Here is a 27,848-nt window from a genome sequence, read left to right as displayed (position 1 = left end):
CTCATGCCTTGCAAACGGCCGCCTGCAGCGGGAACCCTGCCCCGCCTCCCTTTGCCCCGCCCTCGCTCCGCTAGCCCCGCCCCCGCTCCCGGCCTGAAGCGCCTGTGGCAGACCGCTTAACTTTAGGAGCGCTCGGATGCTGAGTGTGTCACATGCCCTGGGGGAGGGCAGTAGAATTAAGTTCAGAATGAAGTTCAGTCTGTGTGTGTGTGTGTGTGTGTGTGTGTGTGTGTGTGTGTGTGTGTGTGTGTGTGTGTGTGTGTGTGTGTGTGTGTGTGTGTGTGTGTGTGCGTGCGTGCGTGTTTTGCGTGTGTGGTGTGTGTGTGTCTTGTGCGTTTGCGTGGGAGGCTGTTGTTCTGCTGAGATTCCATCGCTGTTATACGATCCAGCCCGTTGGGTGCTGGTATTATGACGCAGCATGTCATGTGTTGCTGGCACTCAGCTCGCAGCCCAGGTCGGGACACGTCCTCATGGTTGGACGGTGTGGTTGCCAGTCAGCTGACTGCTGGCCGCACCTGATCCCTTCTGAAACCTGCTCGCCATAAAAGTCTTTGTTTTTAAATCTTTATGTCGCATCTAAGTTATTGGTCTGAGACAAAAGCGCACATATGCAGACCACACGTTTACAGGACGACAGCAATCATCGTGGGGGAGGCTGTCTGAAAGAGCACTCCCTGCTGGCCAAGTTGAACCTTCTCCAGGACTTTGGGTAGGAGCACGTGTCTCGTCAGATGGCTCCGAGCTCCGTGTTACCTTCTCTGACACCTTTACTTCCTCGTTCTCTGCCCTTTGGTCTTCCGTGAGTAAGGACACGGTTTCTGACTTTCACCCCTCCCCCATCTTTCTGCCTTCACCTCGCGTTGTTGGCCACGCCCCTCCCCCGATCTGGCCACGCCCCTCCCCCTATCTGGCCACTGGCCGTCGGCGGTTCCGTCTGCCCGCGACCTCAAGAAAAACCTAAGAAGAAGGAAAATTAAAGCCAGAGAAACGCTCTGGCAATGCATTGCTTTGCGGGGGGGTGTGGGGGGGGGTGTGGTGCACCCTGGGGCCAGAGGCCCAGTCTGTACGCCGCAGTGCTCAGCCTAGTAGCCATGCAATTTGATATTTAGGTTCCGTATTTTTAGACTCGCAAAGGATCAGACTGGTTTTTCCCAGATTTTGTATCCTTACATGGAACAGGGGGTTGACATTTTTTTTCGTTTCGTTGTTTTTTGGTTGCTTTTCCAAAAAAATAAATAAAACAATCCTCCGGTGAGAAGATCCCGCAACAGTCCTGCTCTCCGCTCCCAACCGGACCTTTTTTTTTTTTGGGTGTACTGGAGATACGGGACCCACGCGGGTGACGTTCAGGTCAGGCTTCCATGACTTCATCATGGCCGTGACTCATAGTGGGGACCTCTCGGGCCCAGTAAAAGTGGGGACCTATCAACCTCTCTCCCCCACCAACCCCCTTCCTTGCTTCTGCTGGCCAACTTCTCCGTGACGCCCACATCCATCAGACTGTCCTACCCCTCCTCAGGTCTCCATGTTCCACTGCTGCCCTCAGATGACTCATGCTCTGGTCTGAACGAACTCTGAGGTTTTTTAGCCCAAATCAACATTCAAGCTTACAGAAAGAAAAAAAAAAGTAATTAGACCCATTAGTTTATCACTGTCGTCCTCTCTGTGCAGAATCTGACCTGGACTCAAGGAGGGAACATGATGTTCCGTCAGGACTGGACAAGCCACAGGTGGGTGCTGGCCATCAATCTCACATCTGTCCCTACCCAGAGTGCTTATTTGTGGGCAAGGGGTCCAGGATTCACTTTTCTGGACTGGACGTTCTTTTGGTTGGATTGGGTGTCCACCAGGGGGCAGCAGCGCTATGTCTGCGCCTCTGAGTGGCATCCGCTTGAGGTGGCTTTTATATTTCTGAGAGGCTTACTATTTTTTACGTACATATTTTTATGCCACACACATTTTACTGAATTTTGACATTTTCTCTGAGGTTTATCTGTAGTGTATATCTAATGTAGCAGTTTGTGTACTGTAATAGCACTTTAACAGAAGAGGTCTGGACAGTGTGCTGCTCATCACCATATGTTTTGTAAGTTGGTTGATGCTTGTCCAACCCATATGCACTACATTGGACTCCTCACTGTGATGTTGTTAACCAGTGGAACGCGTGGATTGTTCCTCCTTAAATAAAACCTTTCAGTGCATCAGAATTGCCATGACAGCACATTAGATTGATATCTCAGTATTTTCCAAGCTTTCCTTTGTTGTTTTACCTAATTAATATTCTAGCGTTTTTGGTACAACTAGTCAAAAGGATTGTTGCCTAGGCATTGGGGGAGGGTGGAGGGTTTGGTAAGGGGTGGGGGGTGTGGGGGTGTCGTGGTTGTTTTTTTTCACTTCACGGGTGACCCGCAGACCTGCAGGTGACCCTCACGTCCATGGAGACTCTTTGTGTTCAGAGACTGATGGTCTCCTCTCTCAGGTCTTAATGAGGAAACCCAACCTGCCTGTCGGGGGGAATTGAGTGGTTTTAACGTTCTCACCCGGCCTAAGGCAGACGGCTCACATCATTTTCAGACACTTCTTGTAGCCTTTCAAAATAAACTGCCGTCTTATAAATGAATTAATTTGTTCCTCACGAGTTTCTTCTGTCCTTTCATCGTGTTGTGGTGTTTGGTGTTTTGCTCAAAAACTGAACTAACTAAAAAAATTAAAATAAACTCCTTAATGTAAATATAATAGTAGTAATCATACGTATTCTAGCAACCTTTCACAAACGAACACTTGTGTTTTAATCTGTGGTAGCCCCACTCCTGTCCTGATAGCTGTCTGAGCCAGTGTGATGTGTCCCCCCCCCAGGTGTCGAAGATCCAGTCACGCACTGCGCTGGTGTCCTGGGGGCGAGCCCCGTGGGCGGGGGGCGTCTGGGAGGGGCCAGGCTGACGGGGCTCCGCCCACCTGCATCTACGAGCTGCTCCTCGCTGACAAGGGTAGTGATGGGAAGTACAGAGTGGTGTACAGGTATGCACGCGCACACCTGCGTCACCCGCAGTGACGCTCCGCTGGTTTGGACTGCTGTAGTCAATTTTACGCTGTTTGCTTCATATCATCGTTGTTGTAGTTGTTTTCAACTTGATGGGTGAATCAGACCCACATGCCTAAGCGGTCTCACCGCTGCAGCCATCAACCCCACCTCCACACCTTCTCCCCCTCCACCCAGACCTCCACACCTTCTCCCCCTCCACCCAGACCTCCACACCTTCTCCCCCTCCGCCCAGACCTCCACACCTTCTCCCCCTCCGCCCAGACCTCCACACCTTCTGTCCCTCCGCCCAGACCTCCACACCTTCTCCCCCTCCGCCCAGACCTCCACACCTTCTCCCCCTCCGCCCAGACCTCCACACCTTCTCCCCCTCCGCCCAGACCTCCACACCTTCTCCCCCTCCGCCCAGACCTCCACACCTTCTCCCCCTCCGCCCAGACCTCCGCACCTTCTCCCCCTCCGCCCAGACCTCCGCACCTTCTCCCCCTCCGCCCAGACCTCCACACCTTCTCCCCCTCCGCCCAGACCTCCACACCTTCTCCCCCTCCGCCCAGACCTCCGCACCTTCTCCCCCTCCGCCCAGACCTCCGCACCTTCTCCCCCTCCGCCCAGACCTCCACACCTTCTGTCCCTCCGCCCAGACCTCCGCACCTTCTGTCCCTCCGCCCAGACCTCCACACCTTCTCCCCCTCCGCCCAGACCTTTGTGTGTGTTTGCACTCGCCAAAATGACTGAAGGGCGTGGAGATCTTATAGATGGGTCCAGACAGCTTTAACTGCCTTAGAAAGCCTGGGGGTCTGTTAAAGATGCACAAGTATTGTGGTTACATCAAAGTTCTTGTCAGCATGTTGTGTCCTCTGTTTCTCAGTGGGGAGGAGCTGCAGTACACCCTCACTGACCTGAGACCAGCGACGGACTACCACGTCAGGTGAGGGCTGTGAGAGAGGGCCGAGCTCTCTGTAAATGCCTGAAGGATTTGCTCACTGGGACGCACTTTAACTGAAAATGTCTCTGTGTTTGTGTGGGTAGAGCAGTTTGAGTATCCTCATGTGAACCTGTTGTACAAAACTTTTACAAGTACATTCATGCTAATGTAAAGTATTTTCAAATGAAGCAATACGAGTTATCACATGGGAATAAATTAACGTGATAAAACTCTACATTTGATCATTAGAGCTCTTTAGCTAAATTGGTGTGCAGGAAACCTGAAGAATAGTGACTACCACTTTAGCACTTTACTTTTCTTGTAATTTGCCTCTTACTGTTTTCCAATGTGGTATGCCTAATACTTACCGTTTCCTCTTCCTGCACTTTGTGTGTGTGTGTGCGCGTGTGTGTGTGTGCGCGTGTGTGCGTGTGCGTGCGCGTGTTGCAGAGTAAGTGCAGTATGCAACTCGGTGAAGGGTCCCCATTCAGAGCCGAGGACCTTCACTACCCACAGTGCCCCCCCAGACACCCCCCTGTCCCCGAGACTCTCGCACCGCACCAAGAGCACACTCACGCTGCAGTGGAAGGTAGTGTACACACACACACACACACACACACACCGCACCAAGAGCACCCTCACGCTGCAGTGGAAGGTAGTGTACACACACACACACACACACCGCACCAAGAGCACCCTCACGCTGCAGTGGAAGGTAGTGTACACACACACACACACACACACACACACACTGACCAAGAGCACCCTCACGCTGCAGTGGAAGGTAGTGTACACACACACACACACACACCGCACCAAGAGCACCCTCACGCTGCAGTGGAAGGTAGTGTACACACACACACACACACACACCGCACCAAGAGCACCCTCACGCTGCAGTGGAAGGTAGTGTACACACACACACACACACACACACACCGCACCAAGAGCACCCTCACGCTGCAGTGGAAGGTAGTGTACACACACACACACACACACACACACACACCGCACCAAGAGCACCCTCACGCTGCAGTGGAAGGTAGTGTACACACACACACACACACCGCACCAAGAGCACCCTCACGCTGCAGTGGAAGGTAGTGTACACACACACACACACACACACCGCACCAAGAGCACCCTCACGCTGCAGTGGAAGGTAGTGTACACACACACACACACACACACACACCGCACCAAGAGCACCCTCACGCTGCAGTGGAAGGTAGTGTACACACACACACACACACACACACACACACACCGCACCAAGAGCACCCTCACGCTGCAGTGGAAGGTAGTGTACACACACACACACACACACACACACACACACACACACCGCACCAAGAGCACCCTCACGCTGCAGTGGAAGGTAGTGTACACACACACACACACACACACCGCACCAAGAGCACCCTCACGCTGCAGTGGAAGGTAGTGTACACACACACACACACACACCGCACCAAGAGCACCCTCACGCTGCAGTGGAAGGTAGTGTACACACACACACACACACACACACACACACTGACCAAGAGCACCTTCACGCTGCAGTGGAAGGTAGTGTACACACACACACACACACACACACCGCACCAAGAGCACCCTCACGCTGCAGTGGAAGGTAGTGTACACACACACACACACACACACCGCACCAAGAGCACCCTCACGCTGCAGTGGAAGGTAGTGTACACACACACACACACCGCACCAAGAGCACCCTCACGCTGCAGTGGAAGGTAGTGTACACACACACACACACACACACACACACCGCACCAAGAGCACCCTCACGCTGCAGTGGAAGGTAGTGTACACACACACACACACACCGCACCAAGAGCACCCTCACGCTGCAGTGGAAGGTAGTGTACACACACACACACACACACACACACACACCGCACCAAGAGCACCCTCACGCTGCAGTGGAAGGTAGTGTACACACACACACACACACCGCACCAAGAGCACCCTCACGCTGCAGTGGAAGGTAGTGTACACACACACACACACACACACTGACCAAGAGCACCCTCACGCTGCAGTGGAAGGTAGTGTACACACACACACACACACACCGCACCAAGAGCACCCTCACGCTGCAGTGGAAGGTAGTGTGTACACACACACACACACACACACACACACACACACTGACCAAGAGCACCCTCACGCTGCAGTGGAAGGTAGTGTACACAGAGGAAAGTAGTGTGTCCAGTACCTGCTGGCACACATCTCTGCGCAGACCACACACACACACATATAGACGTGTCATTTCATACAAGCGTTAATTAGAAAATTTCTCATTTCAGCCCCCTGTTGATAATGGCTCAAAAATCACCAGCTATATCCTGGAGTGGGATGAGGTGAGTGAAGGTGAATGAGTGAATGAGTGGGATGAGGTGAGTGAAGGTGAATGAGTGAATGAGGTGAGTGAAGGTGAATGAGTGGGATGAGGTGAGTGACAGTGAATGAGTGAATGAGTGGGATGAGGTGAGTGAAGGTGAATGAGTGGGATGAGGTGAGTGAAAGTGAATGAGTGGGATGAGATGAGTGAATGAGTGAATGAGGTGAGTGAAGGTGAATGAGTGGGATGAGGTGAGTGACAGTGAATGAGTGAATGAGTGGGATGAGGTGAGTGAAGGTGAATGAGTGGGATGAGGTGAGTGAAGGTGAATGAGTGAATGAGTGGGATGAGGTGAGTGAAGGTGAATGAGTGGGATGAGGTGAGTGAAGGTGAATGAGTGAATGAGTGGGATGAGGTGAGTGAAGGTGAATGAGTGAATGAGTGGGATGAGGTGAGTGAAGGTGAATGAGTGGGATGAGGTGAGTGAAGGTGAATGAGTGGGATGAGGTGAGTGAAGGTGAATGAGTGAATGAGTGGGATGAGGTGAGTGAAGGTGAATGAGTGGGATGAGGTGAGTGAAGGTGAATGAGTGGGATGAGGTGAGTGTAGGTGAATGAGTGAATGAGTGGGATGAGGTGAGTGTAGGTGAATGAGTGAATGAGTGGGATGAGGTGAGTGAAGGTGAATGAGTGAATGAGTGGGATGAGGTGAGTGTAGGTGAATGAGTGAATGAGTGGGATGAGGTGAATGAGTGGGATGAGGTGAGTGTAGGTGAATGAGTGAATGAGTGGGATGAGGTGAGTGTAGGTGAATGAGTGAATGAGTGGGATGAGGTGAGTGTAGGTGAATGAGTGAATGAGTGGGATGAGGTGAATGAGTGGGATGAGGTGAATGAGTGGGATGAGGTGAGTGTAGGTGAATGAGTGAATGAGTGGGATGAGGTGAATGAGTGGGATGAGGTGAATGAGTGGGATGAGGTGAATGAGTGGGATGAGGTGAATGAGTGAATGAGTGGGATGAGGTGAAGGAGTGGGATGAGGTGAGTGTAGGTGAATGAGTGGGATGAGGTGAGTGTAGGTGAATGAGTGAATGAGTGGGATGAGGTGAGTGTAGGTGAATGAGTGGGATGAGGTGAATGAGTGAATGAGTGGGATGAGGTGAGTGTAGGTGAATGAGTGAATGAGTGGGATGAGGTGAGTGTAGGTGAATGAGTGGGATGAGGTGAGTGTAGGTGAATGAGTGAATGAGTGGGATGAGGTGAGTGAAGGTGAATGAGTGGGATGAGGTGAGTGTAGGTGAATGAGTGAATGAGTGGGATGAGGTGAGTGTAGGTGAATGAGTGGGATGAGGTGAGTGTAGGTGAATGAGTGAATGAGTGGGATGAGGTGAGTGTAGGTGAATGAGTGGGATGAGGTGAGTGTAGGTGAATGAGTGAATGAGTGGGATGAGGTGAGGCCTTTTGGTGGTGTATGATGGTTTTCACGTGTGTGCCACCTTCCCCAGCCGCTCCTCTGACTCCATTACTCACCGTCTCTGGACCGGGCCAGAGAATGGAGCACTGTTTCTCTTCCCCGCCCTCTTTCCATGCTCGTCTTTTCCTACCCATCATGCATTGCAGTGACACTGAATGGCTTCTTCTTGCTTCTTCTAAGTGCACTGCAGTTGTTTATGCCCTGACTCCGTTGCGACAGACATTGCTGTCCTTATTTCTCCTCCGGTGCCAGCAGTCACCCCCCCCCCCCCCCCCCCATATATTTTAGTATTCAATAGGAACATATTGCAGTCATTTCTGCTTATGTCTCCACTGGTGTTGACTCAAGGTGCACATTCAGCGCCGGCGTGGGTGCCACGGTGCGATTAACGGACATGGGGTAGTTGCCTTTCCAGATATCCTACACTGGTTTGCATAAGTAAGGAAGCCCAGAAGCTCTCGTTTTAGTCTGCTGGGCCCCTGACTTTTAGCTGCGGTGGGTGCAGCAGGTGGGTGTGTCCAAACTCCACCCGTTTCCTACAACCAACTCGCTGTCTTCTGTTGTTGGCTATCGTTAGAAAGTAACCCCCCCCCACAATTCCACCCCGATGGCTGTGCTGTCTTCGTCTTCTCTCCTTTCTCAGTGTCTTCATCCTGCTCGGTCTCTGTCCCTTTTCGGCATGTCGAGACGTGGGTTTTGTACATTTGATCGGGCCGGTCCTAACTGTTGCGGTTTCTTCTGCGTCTCCCCTCACAGGGGAAGAAGAACAGCGTGTTCAGAGAGTGTTACTTTGGCAACCAGCGGCATTTCAAAGTCATGCGACTGTGCCCTGCTGTGGGGTACACGTTTCGAGTAGCGGCACTCAATGACATCGGGCCCAGGTGGGTGATCATAGAGGTTGTGTGTGTGTGTGTGTGTGTGTGTGTGTGTGTGTGTGTGTGTGTGTGTGTGTGTGTGTGTGTGTGTGTGTGTGTGTGTGTGTGTGTGTGTGTGTGTGTGTGTGTGTGTGTGTGTTCTGAATGGGCCTTTTCATGCATGTTGTTAATGTATTGCTTTTGTGTTTGTGAAATCATTTGCCTGTTTATTTTACATTGGCTCATAAAGAACTTCCTGGAAACCTAATTCCCGGACATCCTGTTTCCACGTCATTAAAGTAAACGAGTCCATTCCCCCCCAGCGTGCTTGAGTTTAAAGTCTCACTACACAAGGAAGTATCTAACACGCACCTCACGCTGTTAGCAGACATCAGAGCACCTTCTGTTTATCAGCAGAAGAACGTGGGCCCTTCACTGATGTCTTCCTCACACACCTCGACTAGAGGCCCTGCTGCGTGCTCCTCTCTGTTGGCTACAGCCAGAATTTATATTCCCTGCCAACGTTTACGTTCTCCTTCTCCTCACACAGTGGCTTCAGCTCCGAGGTGGTTTTCCACACCACGGGCAGCCTCCCCCAGATGCCCGTGGCCCCGCGCCTGCTCCGGGCGGAGCCCACCTGGGTGGCGCTGGAGTGGACCAGGCCCGGTGGCTGTGGTCCAGAAGAAGCGCTGACGTACACCCTGGAGATGCAGGACGACGGCGAGGTGAAGCGCGCGCTAGCGGACAGCGGCCCGACGCCCATAAATCAAACCGCACCACAGCAAAAACATGGCCGACGATTTTGTCCTGAGGGAAATTCTCTGGATGTTTTGGTCATTATTTGTCCAGTTGGCCACACTGGGGATGCGGGATAGGATGTGGTGTTTTTGGAGGTGGTATGTTTGGGGGGGGGGGGGGGGGCAGTTAATTATCCATTTTCCACAGTTGTCTGGAACAACTGTCTACAACTATGACTGTCTTCTCGGTCCCACATGAAGTGTGTTCCTAATGTAAGGGGGGGGGGGGTCTTTTCTGTCTTTATTTTTATAGCGTCCCATCACTATTACTCAACTTCAGAGACATGAGAACCGACATAGCTCAGGACAGTTTGTGGGCCTGTAGTGTTTGACTGTAACAGTGGGTGTGTCTCTGTAGGGGGCGGAGTTTCACACTGTGTACAGTGGGCCAGAACTGGGCAGTAAGGTAGAGGGGCTGACCAGAAGTACACAGTACAAGTTCAGGGTGAGTCAAACCTCCAATTTCTCTCTTTTTCCTCATTTATGTGACTTCCTCTTCCTCACTCGGGCTGTAAGGGGTCCACTGCATGGATGAGTCTTCATTTGGCTTAAAAAAAAAAATCAATGTTGTCACACGTTTTTCTCATATTTTATTCCTCTCCTATGCAGTGTGTTTGCAAATGCATGTGCGCGCACACACACTTTTAACCTCGTAATGGAGATAATATCGCTACCTCTGGCGGTCCCGCCTCTTTGTATGGGGTGTTTCCTGCTGGATCCAGCCTTCCCTTCTGGGATCAGATCAATATGGGTTGGATCAGAAGCTGCTGTCTGCAGCTGACAGGCTTATTAGCCACAGATATGAGAGGGAGGAGCCTGACTTGTCAGGGAGGATCAAACCTGAGCGGTTGTTAGCCTAGCGACAGCTGCAGGGCAATGGATGGATCCGACACCTCGCGGTGCCTGTGCGCCCCCTACAGGCTTCACGTTCACCCTGCACCTTCTCTCTGTCGCCCCCTGCAGCTCTCTGCCTGTAGCGCGGAGTGGCGCAGCGCCCCCAGCTCCGTGCTTGTGTGCCGGACGGGTGCGGACAGACCCGGACCCCCGACGACCCCTGCGCTCTGTGACGTCACACCGCACAGTTTCCGCGTGACGTGGGGTGAGCCTCCCCGCACACTCGGCCCACAGGGTGTGGATCCCTGTACGTCTCCCACAGCAGGGAGCCCTAAACGTCTTTTTTTTAACCTGCAGATCCTCCACAAGACGATGGAGGATGTGAGGACCTGATGTATCTCCTGGAGAAGGTAGAAGGGGATTCTGAAGGTATGGAGATGTTCCCTTCACGCTCCCATTACAGACAGTGCAAACTTGGACATTCCTGGTTTTAAATGGATTACGTGACCAGGCCTGATTGGCTTTCTTGCTGTGTAGCGGTGGGCCAATGGGAGGTGGTGTACCGTGGGCCCATGCGGGAGCACGTGTGTGCGGGGCTGAGGGCGGCCACGCGGTACTCCGTTCGGGTCAGCGCCATCAGCACGGGTGGTCACAGCCAGGTAAGGTGGATCAGAAGAGGCCGTTGGTGGACCCATGACCCTGACGATGCTGGGAGAGGTTTTAAAAGTGTGTGTGTGTGTGTGTGTGTGTGTGTGATGGATCTGTAGTCCACAGACAGTTTGCAGGCTTGCACCCTCACACTGCCCCCGGGTCCGTGCCACCCCCCAACCATGCAGGGCCCTGCCAAACATCGGGAGGTGAACTTGCAGTGGGGTGAGTATCTCTCTCTCTCACACACACACACACACACACACACACACACACCTCGTATGAGTCATGTGTTTTTGTTTTTGTTTCTCTCTTCTCATCCGCCCAATATTCTGCTTTCTGCCACTGCATTTTGCTGTTTTCGTGCAGTGGTACGGACCTGTACTGTGTGTTCCTGTAAATGTTTGTTTGCGCACAGCACAATCCATATTTCATCATTTTCTTAAATGTGCATTTTGATGAAACCATTCACGTTAAAAGCACTCTTATGTGGTCAGTGCTTTTTACACTTAAGAAATAATAGCTATGTAACTCTTGCTATTAATAACTTGTCGTATTTCCATGGTGATCATATTACTACTTAAAACCATCAAGTTACTACTCTTTTTTTTATTTAGAGCAGAACAAAAAGAAAATGAATCAATCATGAATGAAGTTTCCTGTCAGACCACAGTGACAGTCTTTCTATCCTTTCTCTTTCTTTCTCTTTCTGGGCGTTTGCCAGGTCTTCTCAGCCTGCTTCTTGTTCTTGCTGAACACACACACGTGTGTGTGTTTGTGTGTGTTTGTGTTTGTGTGTGTGTGTGTGTGTGTGTGTGTGTGTGTGTGTGTGTGTGTGTGTGTGTGTGTGTGTGTGTGTGTGTGTGTAGGATGTCTGGTGTCTGCTGCAGGATGAGACCCTCACCTTCCATGTGTTCTTCCAGCTCTACTCAGAGCTGTTTTCCCCCTCAAAGCCCCTCCCCCTGTCTCTCTCACCCCTCCTGTCTCTCACACCCCCCCCCCCCCCCGTCTCTCTCTCACCCCCTGCTATTGATCACCACCAGCTTATCTCCGTGGTCTGCAAGGTTGCTAAGGAAACCACTGCCACACTAGACTGAAGTGTGCACATGTGTTTACTGGCGTGTGCAAGGTGGGAAATGTTGGGAGATTAACTGAGTGTGTTTTTACGTGCGGTATGGTGTGGCATGGTGTACTTACTGTGACCTGAGTTTCAGGTGCCATTTAATCCCCCCCCCCCCCCTTTCTCTCTCCCTGTCTGTCTGTCCTTCTCCAGAAGCGTGTGATGGTGAGGATGAAAGTCTTGTGTATAGTGTGGAGATGAGGGGCCCTGAACTGGACGCAGAGGTTCTGCAGGTGTACCAGGGGACCCAGACCCAGTGCACCGTGGCCAGCCTGCTTCCTGGCGCCACCTACAGGTTCCGAGTGAGCGCTGCCAACGATGCTGGGGTAGGTCGCCTCCCAAACACCCCTCCGTTCAGACGGACCGGGTCAGCACCGACAGTTGGCTCTGACCAATCTAGGATTGTCTAGGATTGGAGGAGTAAGATTTATTGAAATGAATTTAGCATCCCAACACTGATGCTGGACTTTCTGGTTTGCCTTTTAAAGATAGTTGAGGACGTTTTAGTTCATTAGAGTTGTAAGCGTAGACACTAAACACACAAGCCATGCTGATGTTTCCCCATCAAAGACAGTGACATCACTTGATGTTCTTCCCACACTGAAACAGTCGTCTCTCTGTCGGAGGACATTTTATAGCCTGGTCTGTCCCGCACACTTGGGAAAGTCCCTGTTCACCCCTGTTCTTCATCAGGACCTTAAAGGATGCAGTTCAGCAGCTGAGGCTCGCCAGCTCTCTGACAGACACAATGACACACTTCACTTTGGGCTGCCACGAACACACTAGCAGCCTCCCACCCCCAAACAGACAACCGGTCCCATTGTGTAATTGTGAGGGGAGTGTTTCACTTTGTGGTTAGTGCAGTGACAGTCTGGGATTTTCTTTAACCCCCCCCCCCCCCCCCATTAGGATGGTCCATACAGTGACTTCCTGGAAGTGACGACTGCGGCCGGACCTCCGGACCAATGTGTGGCGCCGGTCATCAGCCTGACCTCACACACCTGTGCGGTTGTCAGCTGGGAGGTGAGTGGGGCTCCAGTTCTGGACCAACACATCACAGACTCTCCTCCGTTTGTCCACTCGTGTTTGTCCACTCACGTTTTTATTCTTCCCCTCCCTCGCTCTCCTTTCTCAGCTCCTGTATTGCCGGCCGCCGCACATCGCCAGCACACATCCGCTTCTTTTTTCTTTCTTGCCGTGTCTGTAGAAAATTGGCCTCAGTCACTGATTGGACACCCCTCCCGCTCTCGTCTGCAGTGCTGGGTGTTATGGTACTGTCATAGTCTTCCTGCTGTGCTGAGTAAAGCTTCCCCAAACTGCCCCTGAGGGTTGGGGCAGTGCACAGAGTCCCCCTCCTCTTCCTGCCCGTTAGCTACCCCACAGCCTCGGGGGCAGTTTGGGGCTCAGGCTCATGCTCCACCGGCGTCCCTTAGAATGCACTCGCCATTCCCCACACGGCTGAGCACTAAAACGAAAACGCCGCCACAGAGCAACCGTACTGCTTTGCCGTCTTGATGGAGGACCTCGCGACTGGCCGGGTTCTGAATCTTTTCCTGTCCCCAACAGCCGGTCCTAACTGGGTCTGCGTGTTAACTGCTTGGATCTTCGCCGAGGCCACGTTTCCCGTTCCTAGGAGACTCACATTGCCTCTGATTTTCCTCCGAAAGGTGGACCAGAGCTCGGGGGCAGACATCTCCGGCTACCTGCTGAGCTGGGGTCAGGACCAGGACTCCCTGGAGCTGGTTTACAGTGGGACGGACACCACCTACGAAGTCACCAACCTGGAAGCAGCAGTCAGCTACTGCTGTAGACTGCAGGTAAAACCACAAGCACCAGCTTCAATTGACTCATCGTGCCTCCCATGGTGAACGGCATTTACAATAACCTGCCTTTGAATCAGTTGCTAGAACCTTTATGGGCCTAGCATCATCCTTTTGACATCGTCCACATAAGACTCATCTGTGGAGATCAATGTCCAAACATGCCCTGTTCTCAAGTGCTCTCCAAGTGGAGGAAATGAAACAATAACAAAATAACATTGATTGGGGATTAGAGAAAATCAAGGGATCACTCTGAGGCAGACTGACCCAGAAAAACAGCTTGCGATTAAAAAGCTGTTCTCAGTGTCCGTTACCACCAACTCGCATTAGAGAATGGGGCTGTCAGCTGGATGAGAGCTGAACTGCTTTAGTCTTTCTGTTTTACTCATGAAATTGAGTGAGAATTAAATGAGATCTTATGGTAAAAAATATATGAATTAGCATTTTGGCATCTTTTTAAAAACAATCCTATCCTCCCTGGCACTGGTGTTATTACCTCTGCTTCTCAGTTTCCTCATTCTTAGGCGTGATGCTGATTACAGGGCTTTTAACACAAATTGCTTCTCTCTTGACACAAAGTCTCCTCATATAATAGCTCCATCTGAAAGTGGATTGCATGTTTATCGATCTCCGATAAAATCCCTGCACCCCTGTTAATGACATGTATGTGATCGTCTCAGGTTACTGAAATGACCGGCGTGCCATCCACCAATCACGCCCATTGTGGTGCCGTTGTGTTCTGTAGGCCACCAATCAGGCGGGGGCGGGCCCCTACAGCGAGCCAGTATGGTGCTGCACACCACCGGCGGCGCCGGACGCCGTGTCCGGCCTGCGGGTGTGTGAGCACGCCCCCTCGCCCGACGGAGCCGATTCCCCCTCGCCCGACGGAGCCGATCCCTTCTCGTTCTCCACATGCCTGGCGCTGGCCTGGGATGAACCGAGGTGCAACGGTCAGGAGATCACCTGCTACACAATCGCCATGGGCGACGAGCTCGTCACCGTCACCAGCAGTAGCACCTGCCATGTGATCAGGGATCTGCAACCTGACACCGAGTACAGGTGAGGGTCTTCAGCCCAGTGGGCCAGACTACAGCACCAAAGGTATCGCGCCCATTCCACGCTGGCAATAATGCTTTCTTTAAAGATGACTGATAGATATTGTGTTCATCAGAAGAGACGATAGATGACCTAAGGCACCATATTTTGAAGATTTGAAGAAAATTTTCATATTATCAATGATGCAACAAATCTGGTCAGAGGTGAACCCAGCTGGTCATTTAGGTGTGTGGAATATGTTGGTCGGATGAAGGATACACTATGTACCCTTTTGCACGGATGGCCTAAGTGCTGCCACGGCAACGGGCATCAAGCACCAATCAGACACATCCTATAACCTGCTTCCAGAGGGTGTGTGTGTATGTGTGTGTGTAAGGGGGTTTAAAAAGGAGAGCGCTAAAGTTGGTTGTTTGTGAAGTGTGAGCTCTAATGGAGCGAATGCGTATGAGTGCATGACCACTGTCTTCTCCTTCGGTTCTCACCGTGGTTTGGGGGAGTGGGGGGGGGGGGGGGGGTTTGCCATGTGAGCTCAGTTCGACACCCATTCGTTTTGGCTGAATGGAGAAATAGAGAAATACAGTAGATTTGGCAGTTATCGGTTCATTCATTGTACAGCTACGTTTTTTATTTTTTTGCTGGTGGCCGTGACAGTGTGGTGAGCGTTATCGAAACCTTGAGGAGGATGGTGAGACTGAAGACTGCCAGACAGCAGGTTGCTCTGCCTCAGACTGAGCGCCACACATTTATCCTCCTACATTAAAACCATACTGGAAGATCTTTGATTGTGCGTGAAAACTGTAGCGGCTGACGTGGTTCTCTGGTTTCAGTCGTCTTGCTGGCTTCACGCCGTGGGTGCCGGCTAACCCTCGTGACCCTCGTGTGTTTCACGTGACCACAGTCTTTGTGACAGTGGCTCCTTAGGGAAGGAGACAATAGCAGAGGTGGATGTAGTGTCTGTGGGTGTGTGGTGTCTGGGTGTGTGGTGTCTGCTCGGTTCATTCCACAACCTGATGTACCCTGGAGCTGCCACAGAAGACCCAAAGACCAATAAACCGTGATCCAAACTTCAGGAAGGTTGAGGCTAGCCTTGAGCATGTTGGAATAACTGATTATAGAAGGAGCTCCATAATTGATCACTTCATCTGTGTAGTAACTATTGCACATAGAGGGAGATGAATTAAAGCCATTAAGATCTAGGTCTAAGGGTTCACTACAGTCTTACTAGCAAAAACAGAGCATGGTCCTGTCCCAACGGCTAAAACACACACACACACACACACACACACACACACACACACACACACACACACACACACACACACTGCTGATGTCCTGCCTGTGTCTCTGTGCCTTTAGTGCATGGGTTAAAGTTCTCCGTCACTACGACGGATTTCCGTCATTTGATTTTTGGGGGGAAAAAATCCGTCAAATAATAATAAACCACACACGCGTGTGCTATCTGTTTTGTGGTCGAAATATGATTCTTACTGGCGCTCATCAGCGCTGGATGGATGACGGCGGTGTCGTTTGATTGACTTGCGGGTGCACCTTCTGATTTTCGGACATAACTAGAAAAGTGACCTCCCCCTCCTGCCTGACCGTAGCGCGCGACTCCATTAACCTCCCGCAAACCTGCGCGAACTCTGGAGGCTATTTGGCGCGTCATTCTTTGGTAGTATAAAGAAATACCCCGCAAAACAGGGGAATGAACATTTACCTGATGAATTTTAATGTTGCTTTGTGTTTCACGTGTGAAAAGTGCTGGAATTTAGGCTAAGTAGCCTACTTGAAATGCTTGAAATTGTAACTACTTAGTTTCACAACAAATATCTGTCTGACTGAACAGTTCTCTTTACGTTAACAAATACGAGCCTCTTGTAATTCCAGGACGAAACATGAGAGAACGTGAAGACGTTAAGATTGGGCGTTTTGGAAATAAACCACCATTAAATAATGTGATTAAAAGCGAATTATTTCGAATCATTTCGAGTATATGTATAAATATTTAACTTAATTAAGTTTAACGTTGATCCGTGCGTCTAAACGGAACTTGGTGTTTGGTGTGCGCGGCGGAAGAATACACGGTTATGCGGCTTGGGACCGAGGAGGACAGCGTCAGGATAGGATAACTGCGTACAGGACATTATTCGCGTAATCCTGAAAACTCCCCAGTTCTGAAGTCTTTATAAAAAGAATGAGCAACATGCCCAAATGAGACAGTAAATTGTTACTGATACAGAACTGTTATCTTTTACAGTCTAATGAAGTACCTTATTGAGCATGAGATCACCAAAACAGTATAGAAGTCAAGTTAGTTTACTTGGAAGCAGTTAGAAGACAGTGTGAACAGTTGTGAACATAGTTTCTCATAGTTTGTTTTTTTTTTATCTCCGTCATACCTTTTAAAACTCACCAGGATTCACTAAATTTGACTTGATCTTTAAATAATTTTCTGGAAGAGGACCCCCAGATAGATAAGTATACTTTGTAAATGTGTTTAATATGTGGAATTAGGCAAAAGAGGCCGCGTCCCAACTACACCACATTTTCAGTAATTGCTGGCATTGTCTTTTGCCAGGAAAAATTTTCAGTCAAATGAAAATTTCTTGCTTTAACCCATGCTTTAGTGTGCAGGTGAGGGCGGAGAACGCAGCGGGTGTTGGTCCATTCGGGCCGAGCCTGTGGGTGAGGACCAGGCCGCTGCCACCACCAGCCCCCAGGCTGGAGTGTGCTGCCGTGGGGCCGCAGAGCCTCCGGCTGCGCTGGGGGGAGAGTGGGAGGGGGCTGCTTGCAAACCACATCACCTACATCCTGCAGATGGAGGACAAAAACCAGAGGTGAACACACACACACACACCAGGGCAGGGAGAGAAAATGTGAGGGGGAAAATGTGATCATTCACTGTACTGAGGGAAGTCCTATACAACCAACTAGTGCTCAAGACTTGTTTTTACCCCCTTAGTACACTGCCATTTGGAGAGTGTGTGTGTGTGTGTGTGTGTGTGTGTGTGTGTGTGTGTGTGTGTGTGTGTGTGTGTGTGTGTCCACACGGGAGGCAAAATGTTCCCTCTAATGCTTAGCCTCTCTCTCAGTGCTAACACAAATCAGGAGGATCGGCGGCAGGGCTAGCGTGACCCCTCCCCCGCGCCCACTGATTAGTGATTTGACTCCCAAGCACACACTCTCCTACTTAGTACACTCAGATCACTGAGTTCCACGCAGTGCAGGAGATGGACTCTGATTTGATAAAGCTAATCTCAACACAGGCTAATCACTCCCTGCAGTTCCCCAGCATTTTGGTCCGCCCGAGTCTGCCATGTCCAGCTTTTACCCCGACTAAATAGTCTGGTACATGGACCCAAAATGTTCGAGTCAAACGCTTCCAGCTTTTAGGCAAATGAATGATGGTCAGTGTCTCATCTTGATTTTATATCATATTCTTCCACTCCACAGTGTAATTTGTGAAGTGATGTATTTTCAAAGAGGCTTCATCTAATCCCCCTCACCTCAGTGCGGAGTAGAAAGTGGTTCAAAATCCATGATTTTCCCTCTCATGAGGCCAACACTTTTATTTCTTGTTTCTTATGTGTTTTTTGTATTTATATTGCTGGTAAAAACAAAAAAAAACCGCGAAACCCACTGTGCTTCACTACGGCAGGTTTGTGCCGATCTACCGGGGTCCGAGCCGCACATACCGAGTTCAGCGCCTGAGTGAGTCGAGCCGCTACACGTTCCGGATCCAGGCGGTCAGCGGGGCAGGCGAGGGCCCTTTCTCAGACACGTGCTCCTTCACTACGGCCAAGTCTGTGCCTCCTACGCTCAAAGGTACATGACTGCCCTGCTGTAACATCCGAGACTGGTCACGATGCTCACCGCGCTCATGAAAGGTCATTCTTCAACGGCAGGTTGCAGCCTCCTGCGATATCAGTATTGTAAATGCTGGTATTGCAGTAATGCTTAACAGAAAATGTACTGAGACACCATAGTACTGTCCTCTATCCCAGATTCACATTAGCAAGGACTACTGCCATCTGACATTTCACTTTTATATGATCACTGGATGCATCAAGAATAACTACAGGGACCATTTGTATATATGCAATAAACTCATTGTATTTTTGGCCATCTGAACTGCGCACACTGTATCCATTAAGACTTGGACCTGGTCATTGTGGCTGTTTAAACCGGCTGCGATGCTGAGAAGACTTGTGTGGCAGTCTTACTTCTTGAGGAACAGAGATGGTTGGAAAAAGGAGTGTGAAATATAACAGTTTCTCTCTCTCTCTCTCTCTCTCTCTCTCTCTCTTTCTCTTTCTTTCTTTCTGTGTGTGTGTGTGTGTGTGTGTGTCCCAGCACCTCAAGTGACTCAGTTGGAGGGTAACACCTGTGAGGTCTCCTGGGAGAGCGTCCCTCCTATGAGGGGAGACCGGATCAGTTATGTGCTCCAGGTTCGTGGTGGCAGGGAGTCCGAGTACAGACAGGTACAGTGGCTCATCCACCTCCACACCGGCACACTGAGGCACCCGTATTCCTCTCTTTGCTTTTGGGATGATTTTCCAGTGAAAATGCATGTTCGTTCCCCCCTGTGATATTAGAACAGATACTTCATTAGAAGTATAGTTACAATTGAACTTGTTCATGGAAATAATGGGGGAAAAAAAAAATTATTAAATATGATTTTCTTACTTCCTTCTACAAAACTTTACAAAAACCATGAAACCCTAGAGGACATTTTGAAGACTATTATAGCTGATGCACTTCCCCACAAGCTCCACAGCCATTGTGTTATAAGCATTGAGTATACAAAATAAAAGCCAAAGAATAAATACAGAACTTCTTTAAAATAATTCTCTATTGACTATATATCAGTAGCAGTCAAATGTTTAAGATTTCTTCATCATAAAACAAACGGACCTGCTGATCCCAGATCACCCATCGTGATCTGACTCAACCAGAAGTTCATCCAGTCTCTAGCCTGTTTTGCTTCACCAACCGGAGGGGACATCCTGTGTATATTACAAGTGTGAATATGTGTTATTATCAGCTCACATGTTGTGGTTGAATGGTTGTTTTGATGTGTGAAATGGAGCAGATAGTAAATTACACGAATCCTGAATGGTGGAGGATGTCAGCATGGTCTCCTGGGACCTGAGTGCTTGTTATGGCTTTAAAACCCCAACAAATTGGACCTTTTTCCGGTGCCTGTGTTTGTGGATGGACCAAAGGCAAGCGTACACAGGCGCACCTCAACAAGCTGAAATCCTCCTCTCTGACATCAGCACAATGCATTTCATCTGCTCCAAGCAGTGATCTCTACCCTTATTATTTCAGTTTAGTAGAGCTACGTTGAGCAAAACCACCCTGTACCAGTCTGTCGGTCTTTGTTTTGTTTTTTTTTTATGTCCCTGAGAATCCACGTTTTTATGATATTCAGATAGGAAGATACCTACAAGGCAGTGAATAAGTCTCAAATAATGAAACTGATAGCTTGATGATGATACAATTAAGGCACAAATCCATGGTTGGATTATGATTTTATCCTGAGGATTTAAAAACACAGAGAGAAACAAAACGACAATAATCAGTGTAGAATTAAAGATTTCTGTTATGTCACCAGCAGTGTTTTCGTCCTGTCCCTCAGTCATGTTGGTTCTGCACAGACATTGATGTTCCTCATGAAGCTCTTCCATTGTGGTCTTTCTCCAACTTCTTCTATTGGGTTCCAGAAGACTCTTTGAATGCATGTTCTCCTAAGGTCTTTATTTGTAATGTCCAGGTCAGATGCATAATGACAAGGCTTCCTGGTGGACTCTCACCCACGTGTCTTGAAATCAAACCCCCCCCACGACTCACCAGAATTGGAATAGATCTTTTCTAACCTAACAGAAGCCATGAACAAGGCTAAATGTGACTGCTCTCCGACACTGCGTGGCTGTATATTTACACACCTGGGCACTAGGAACGGTGCACATCTGAACAAACTGCTCAACACCTCTCTTTTACTTGTTGGTAGTTAGAGGTGTGGTGTCCGTTACAGAAGATCATAAGCTAATGTTCAGGAGTGCGTTGTGCAGTGATGGTGCCACTAGCTAACCCGTCATCCCTTCCCCAGGTCTATAAGGGAGAGGACACCACCTTCCAGCTGTCCGGCCTGCAGTGGAACACGGACTACCGCGCGCGCGTCTTCGTGTGCAGGCGGTGCTCGGACACCACCCAGGAGCTGTGCGGCTCCCTCAGCACCTCCACCTGCTTCTCCCCTCGCCGCTCCACCTCCACCTCCGCCGGTGAGGTGACCCTAGCCAGCGCCGCCGTGAGCGGGGGCCTCACGGACGAGCAGTTCGCCGGCCTCATCGTCCTCGGGGTGGCTTCCTTCTCCATCTTCATCGCCTACCTACTCCAGCTCCTCATTTGAAGTCTTGGGGGCAGGAGAGCGTCCGCAGAGATGGCACAGCACAGCCAGAACTGACGCTCTACATTGACTGGTAGGAGGAGTCCGACTGACACAGTCTGTTGTCTGGTAGGAGTCAGACAGGCCCCTTCTTTAAAATTTTTCTGTTTTACTTGTCTGTCTTTTTTAGTGTTTTTAAACTTGGAGTGTTTGTTGCACAAATTTTTAAACAACATCTTGCAAAACTGAAAAGTGGTAAATAAAAAAATATTTTTTATATGTTTTCCAAGGTTTTTAGGTCCTATATTTTTTTTTCTACAGCTTCGAGAGGCCCCATGAATAGTTTTCATATAAGCATTAAAATATTTTTGTATTTTTACAAAGTGTTTATTACATGCTATAGCTTTAACGCATCAGCTATGGTCAGATGTGTAATTTTGTATTTCCTGTTAAAGATGTAGCTACTGTTGCTGGTTGCTGTAACAGCTCAAGGTTCTCGACACTAAAGCAGTAGTCCTACTACTACACTAGTAATACCTACAGCATCATCTAGAGTTGTTGATATTCAATGTGAAGAAGGTACAACAGGTACAGAAGATTCCATCTCCTTTGGTTTTGAGGCCGTTATATTTATTGTGCCTATAAATGTTTTTAATGACTAATTGTAGTTTTCAGTTGTGAGTCCTTCAGACCATTACAGGACCCTCCCCAACCTTCCCCACCTCTCCCCACCCCTCCCAAATATTCCCCACACCTCCCAACACCTTCCCCACCTCTCCCCACCCTTCCTAAATATTCCCCACACCTCCCAACACCTTCCCCACCTCTCCCCACCCTTCCTAAATATTCCCCACACCTCCCAACACCTCCCCACCTCTCCCCACCATTCCTAAATATTCCCCACCCTTCCCAACACCTCCCCAACCTTCCCCACCCCTCCCCACCCTTCCCAACACCTCCCCAACCTTCCCCACCCCTCCCCACCCTTCCCTAACACCTCCCCTGCTCTCATCCAAATAGATCTTCAGGTTAATAATCCTTCCACCTGCTCTTGTTTACTCTGCGTGTCCCAGTCCGTTTGAAGGGGCCTCGGGTGCTTGAAACACAAAAGCAACGTTTATACAGCCAAAGAGTCTCTAGATGCCGCCTTTGCCCACTGGTAACTTGCAGTAAAATGAAGTCTGGAATGTAGGTACCTCAGGGACCGGCCCAGACAGCTGTTCACAATGTCTGCCATGCATCTACGCCTTGGCTTCAGATTTTTATCATTTTTATACGTCGTATGCTTCTTCCTCTTGGTCTTTTTTTTTTCTTTTTTCATATTTGTACTAATCATTTCAGACTACATCCACATTTCCATTTACCCCCTAACCTGTCTAGCCGAGATCACTTTATGCAGTACATAAAAAGTGTTTACTAGCTCAATCATACCTTAACCAAAGTTAGTGAGCAAGAAAGGTATAACAAGGCTAGGTTTATTTATACTATATATTGCATACAGTACTTTATAATGCAAATCACAGTGCAATCTTTCATTTATTTATTTCTTTAAGAATCAAACAAACTGTCATATTCAATATTTTCTCATGTAGCATGTCTTTTTGGTTATGATGAATTATTTTTCCAAATATAGAGCAATAATCATGATATTAACTTTTGTTTCAGATATATTTTTATTGTTCATGTGCCATGTGTTACTCAAGTGTGACGTAGTTCAAGATGTCTGTGCTAAAATCCAAGAGCCTGTTATTTCGCCTTCTACTTCAGTCACGTTAAAACCAATGTGTGTTCCAATATGGAATATATATCTGTCTGTTATCATGCTAGTTTCCTGTTGTTTTATGAATCAGTCCTCATCTGCCATACATCAAGGGCCTCCAACATTCCAGTGTCGTTTTGAAGAGGTGTTGTGTAACTGTGTCAGAACTTGATTCTACATATAAAACTTGAAGTGGAAACGCTTGAATGCTTTGAATTTCAGTTGCTTCAACTAAATCCCAACACAATCTTCTGTAGCTTTTTAAATACATATACAAGTTTTCAGGTTGATACTTTAGTGACCTTTTGATGTCGTGACTTAAGGCCTTAAATGTACACAATAGGGTGACCTTAAACAGTTGCCCTGTGGATAAACAACACAATTGTTCACCTTAACACAAGTCATTCCACACAGCTAATTTTAAACATAATCATATCAAGTTTATTGTTGTAAATTATAATTGTAGGCATTATATATTAAAAACAACCCTACCATATCTGTTTAATGTATAGATTTGAAGTACTACTCTTTTGTATTTAAGATGATTATGTATCTGTAGCATATATGTAATATATTTATACACAATAAATGTTTAATTTTTTCTGCTATGACTTAGGATGTTTGTATTGACAGTTAACACTTGTGTTGTGGAGTGTTTCATCTCACTGTTTATTTTATTTTTTGACAGAGAACCACTTGTGGTGACGTGTAATTCAGGGACGAATGTGATTAGAATAGGATGTAAACAAATGCACAGAAAATACACAATTCTCATGCGCACCATATTGGCACTAATCAAACAGTTATAATACTCCAAATGTAAACATTTTACATTCGCGAACACTGACATATTCACTCATGGTACTTAACATCTATAAGAAATGCTAATATCCACTGGCTTTACTTTCACTACTACTATGTACTGTGCCCCCACCAATAATGAGTTAAGTGCACATTTAAAGCACAACTCAAATGTTTCTAGCTTATTAAAGCTTACAAACGTCAAAGCCACCAATACACTTCTGTACTAAATGCTTCAGACTGAATGCAGGATTTAAACAAAGGGATTTAACAGCAACAAGCATCTGACCTATAATTGTAAATGAAGACAGACATAAGCTAAAAAGACTCAAACTTTCATTGTTTTAAAATAGTTGAAGGTTTGATGAGCACAGTTGTCTTCTCCCCCAGAACAGGGTACAGTGTACAGAGCTGACGTCTACAGTGCTGACCTTGTCATCCAGTAATTAAAAAGTTTAAGGCATTTTTGTGTTGGATGCATATTTCTAGTACATTGCAAGAATTTTATGGTTAAAGAAATTCAGTAGGCCTATGTACAAAGTGTCATTCAGGTATATTTTTTTTCCTTGGTTTTACATTTAAATGTTAAATAAATAGATGATAAATAAATTCGAAATCATGCACACGCCTGCTATTATAGCAGGGTACAGCTGATGAGCGACTAATGGTTTCGTTGAGTTGTAGCTAAAGTTGATGGGACTATACAAACAAACAAACTGATCTACTATGTCCGGTGATTTTTAAAAGTGATGGTATTGCATCGTCCTCTCCTTGACAGACGTTTAGAGACTTGTGTGTACTGCAGCAGCGTCCATAAGATCTGGTCGTCTCACACACCATAATCTGTCCTCTGTCCTGTGCAGAATGATTCGTATTACCGGCAGGATTCGCTGACCGGTCGGGAGTGCGTCCCGCTCCAAACAGCTTACAGACCGCCGCTCGGTACTTTTTTGACATGATATTATAAAGAATGGGATTTATTGCGGCGCTTAAATAAAACAGAACAAAGGAGACCAGGTTGCAGTATTCGCTGATTTGTGAGATGAGGGGGGAGTCCGCCTCGGATGACTTTGAGAAGAGATACCGGCCCACGTGGAAGGGTAACCAGCACAGCACGAACGCCAGGACCACCACCGCTGCCATAGAGACAAGAGGGAGGAGAGCGTTAACACACTGTTCACAATGATGGTGAATGTGGAGCTGAAGTGACAAACGTGTGATGTGCCATGACATGCTGAACTCCAAACAGCCCTATTTAAATAAGCACAATTTAAAGTTAGTAATGAGAAAGCTTAGTATATGAACTTCACTTTGTCTCTTCAGCTTAATCTCAGTTTTAAATTGTATTAGCATGTCTCACAGAATGAAAAAAACCTATAATTACCAGTACCTTAGTTAAACATTTACCAGTACAGATAACAACCGGTTCATGTTATGTCATTTCCCAACACATAAGACCACAAATCTTTCTTGAATTCTTATATGTCAAACTCTTTTGAGTTGTTCTCTCTATTACGTAGTTTAGCTCTCCTTAGGTAATATAACAACAAGCAGCTGATAGTGAAAGTAATTGTAATATTATGCTGATAGTACTAGTAATATTATACTGATAGTAATATGTTCAAAGGGGGGATGCGCTCACCTAACATTTTAACTGTTTGTTTATTATTCTTGTCCCGACTAGAAATGGGTCCGACTGGAGTTTTCTTTCTTTTCCACAGTCTTCTGCCTATAAGGCTGTAAAGGACCGTCAAACACAAAACAGGTAAGAAGAAAAAGACGCTGGACACCCAGACCATCATGGTAAGCAGCCCGGACTGGATGGCATATTCGGTCGCTTTGCATTCGTTGGTCTCCCACGGCTCGGTGCCGTTCTCGTGTTCCACCCCGACCAACACGAAAATGGGTCCAGCGCTGCAGAGCGCAACGAGCCACAGGAACAGAATCACTCCCTTCACCCGGCGCCTGGTCACCACAACTTTGGCCTTGAGGGGGAAACAAATGGCGAAGTATCTCTCCACGCTCAGGGCCGTGATGTTGAGAATGGTGGAGTACGTGCAGCTTTCGCTCACGAACTGGAAAAGTTTGCAGAGGTGGTCTCCGAAATTCCAGGGTCGATAACGCCAGACCCTGTAGAGGTCCAGGGGCATGCAGGAGAATATGAGGAGATCTGAAAACGCCATGCTGCACAAATAAAGGTTTGTGGTGGTTCGCATGTCTTTATATTTAGTGACCACTAGAATAGTCATTAAATTCCCTGTAATTCCAATCAGAAAGAGAATGCAGCATGTCGCCGTTATCCCGGTCAGTATCGGCACTGGGAAGAGGTGGACCGGGTAGTCACCGTCCGCTCCCGTTGCGTTATCCACAAGTTCCCCGTCGCACCAACTGACACTAACCGGACAAACGGACACATTCGCCCAATTTGTCATAATGAAATGCCTTCAGAGAGAAATGTCCAGCTTAAAAGCACTCCATGGGTACATGTTCTTGCGTTAGAAGATGTTGTAAAAAAACTGCTTTGTGAATAAGCTTGGCGCGCAAAAACGCATCAGCTCCAAGGTACAGTTACAACTGTGCAGTTGCTGAAACCAACGATTCCGGTCAGAGACCTCGTTAAAAGACGCAGGACAGTACGGGAGGCGTTAAAGCAGATGTTGGTGTACGCAGACCCGTAAACGTGAAGCAGTTTACAGCAGTGCGACGCACATTTCCCTCTATCGAAGTGGCTGTTGGCTACTGAGCAACAGGATGCTGTAATCCAATTTCAGCTTCTTCTCATTCGCCTTTTTAAACAAGATGGGTTTGGACGATTGAACTAGCGTCGTGAGTGTGAGCATTAAAATGCATTAAAAAGGCATAAACGTTAAGTTGCTTAGGGTTTTGAGTTAAGAGCTTTTGTTTCTGTTCGCTGAAGTCCGTCAGGCGACTCTTGGTCACGATAAGCCACCAGTCTGTGGGAGTTTTTGGAAAAGCTCTTAAGGTAGGCTGAAAACTTTTTTTGCCTCCTACATTGTTATGACGTGGCCAGTTAAAGCAGTAAAGCCCCAAGCATCAGTTGTAGCGTGAATTATGTAAAAAGGGAAAAAAAATACTTCCATGGTTCCACGTTTTAGGGTGTAAAGTAGAACAGATCTTGATTTGAGTGAGATTGAGGAGGGGAAACCATTGGCAACCATAACATTGCTCAGCTGAATCAAGAACCTGTTTTTCATTTTATTCTGCACTTGTTCTTTTGTGAAATTAATGAATCCTTGTGTTGTAGTCTCAGGGTCTGGAGACCTTTCTGGTGTCAGTTTGCCATAAAGAACCTTTGTGATGCAGTTACTGAATTCAAGTGATGTGCAGAACTTACAGCAGAAGCCCTTTAGACACCCCCAACCCTTCTGACACCCCCAACCCTTCTGATACCAGAAGAAGACGGAGCTGTCCAACCTTGCTGTATGAGATTTTCATTGAAGGGTAAATCTTGAAAAAACCCTTCAAAACATCAGCAGACGGGGCACGTAGGCAGGTTCAGAGTGGGAAGTCCCTGCACCATTACTGCTGAGCAGTTTGAATTCCTACAACACTGTAAAGCAGTGGCGTAGGTTTCTATACAACGTTTGAGTGGACCCTGCTCACACCACTTAATATATTACACTATATGTGTAGTATGAGAAGGATTTATAGACCACCACCTCCTCCCAAACAAAAACTGTACGTATAATAACCCCAGCAGCACAGATGGCACTGGGGAGGGGGGGGGGACATGTCCCCTCCAGATTTATATTATTATTTATATCTTATTATTATAAGATTTATATTATATATATATATTGTACAGCTTGGTCCCCCTCACTTCAGAATTTCCATCTGCGCCGCTGAATAACCCAGAATATGTAAAGTAACCAATATGAACTGGTTTCCATCTGTTTTTTTCAGTCCACTCTTTAGAAGGATCTGACTGCACACCCTCAAGACACAGACCTT

At 48.1% G+C, this 27,848-nt stretch overlaps 2 protein-coding genes across 2 annotated transcripts in view; one reads left to right on the top strand and one right to left on the bottom strand.

Annotated features, from left to right (window-relative positions):
• The window catches only part of fndc3bb (fibronectin type III domain containing 3Bb), a 43,526-nt gene extending 19,840 nt beyond the window's left edge, over positions 1-23,686 (top strand). Inside the window, 21 exon segments of the mRNA XM_077012196.1 lie at positions 1,672-1,730; positions 2,857-2,919; positions 2,921-3,018; positions 3,909-3,968; positions 4,416-4,554; positions 6,293-6,346; positions 8,556-8,680; positions 9,204-9,378; positions 9,809-9,895; positions 10,414-10,549; positions 10,642-10,713; positions 10,822-10,943; positions 11,052-11,157; positions 12,206-12,378; positions 12,962-13,075; positions 13,720-13,869; positions 14,618-14,931; positions 17,556-17,765; positions 18,587-18,753; positions 19,282-19,409; positions 21,041-23,686. Coding sequence (XP_076868311.1) covers positions 1,672-1,730; positions 2,857-2,919; positions 2,921-3,018; positions 3,909-3,968; positions 4,416-4,554; positions 6,293-6,346; positions 8,556-8,680; positions 9,204-9,378; positions 9,809-9,895; positions 10,414-10,549; positions 10,642-10,713; positions 10,822-10,943; positions 11,052-11,157; positions 12,206-12,378; positions 12,962-13,075; positions 13,720-13,869; positions 14,618-14,931; positions 17,556-17,765; positions 18,587-18,753; positions 19,282-19,409; positions 21,041-21,340 — 2,852 coding nt within the window. The 3' untranslated portion in view covers positions 21,341-23,686.
• On the bottom strand, positions 23,677-27,392 carry ghsrb (growth hormone secretagogue receptor b). Its single transcript, XM_077012200.1, has 2 exons — positions 25,519-27,392; positions 23,677-25,012 (listed from the first exon to the last, which is right to left on the bottom strand). The coding sequence occupies exons 1-2, from the start codon at positions 26,306-26,308 to the stop codon at positions 24,576-24,578; spliced, it is 1,227 nt and encodes a 408-aa protein (XP_076868315.1). The 5' UTR covers positions 26,309-27,392; the 3' UTR covers positions 23,677-24,575.
• Between the last annotated feature and the right edge of the window lie 456 nt (positions 27,393-27,848).

This window comes from Brachyhypopomus gauderio, chromosome 7, assembly GCF_052324685.1.
Source record: "Brachyhypopomus gauderio isolate BG-103 chromosome 7, BGAUD_0.2, whole genome shotgun sequence".
NCBI lineage: Eukaryota > Metazoa > Chordata > Actinopteri > Gymnotiformes > Hypopomidae > Brachyhypopomus > Brachyhypopomus gauderio.
Note: the sequence above shows the minus strand (reverse complement) of the source record. Positions and strands in the feature narration are given on the sequence as shown.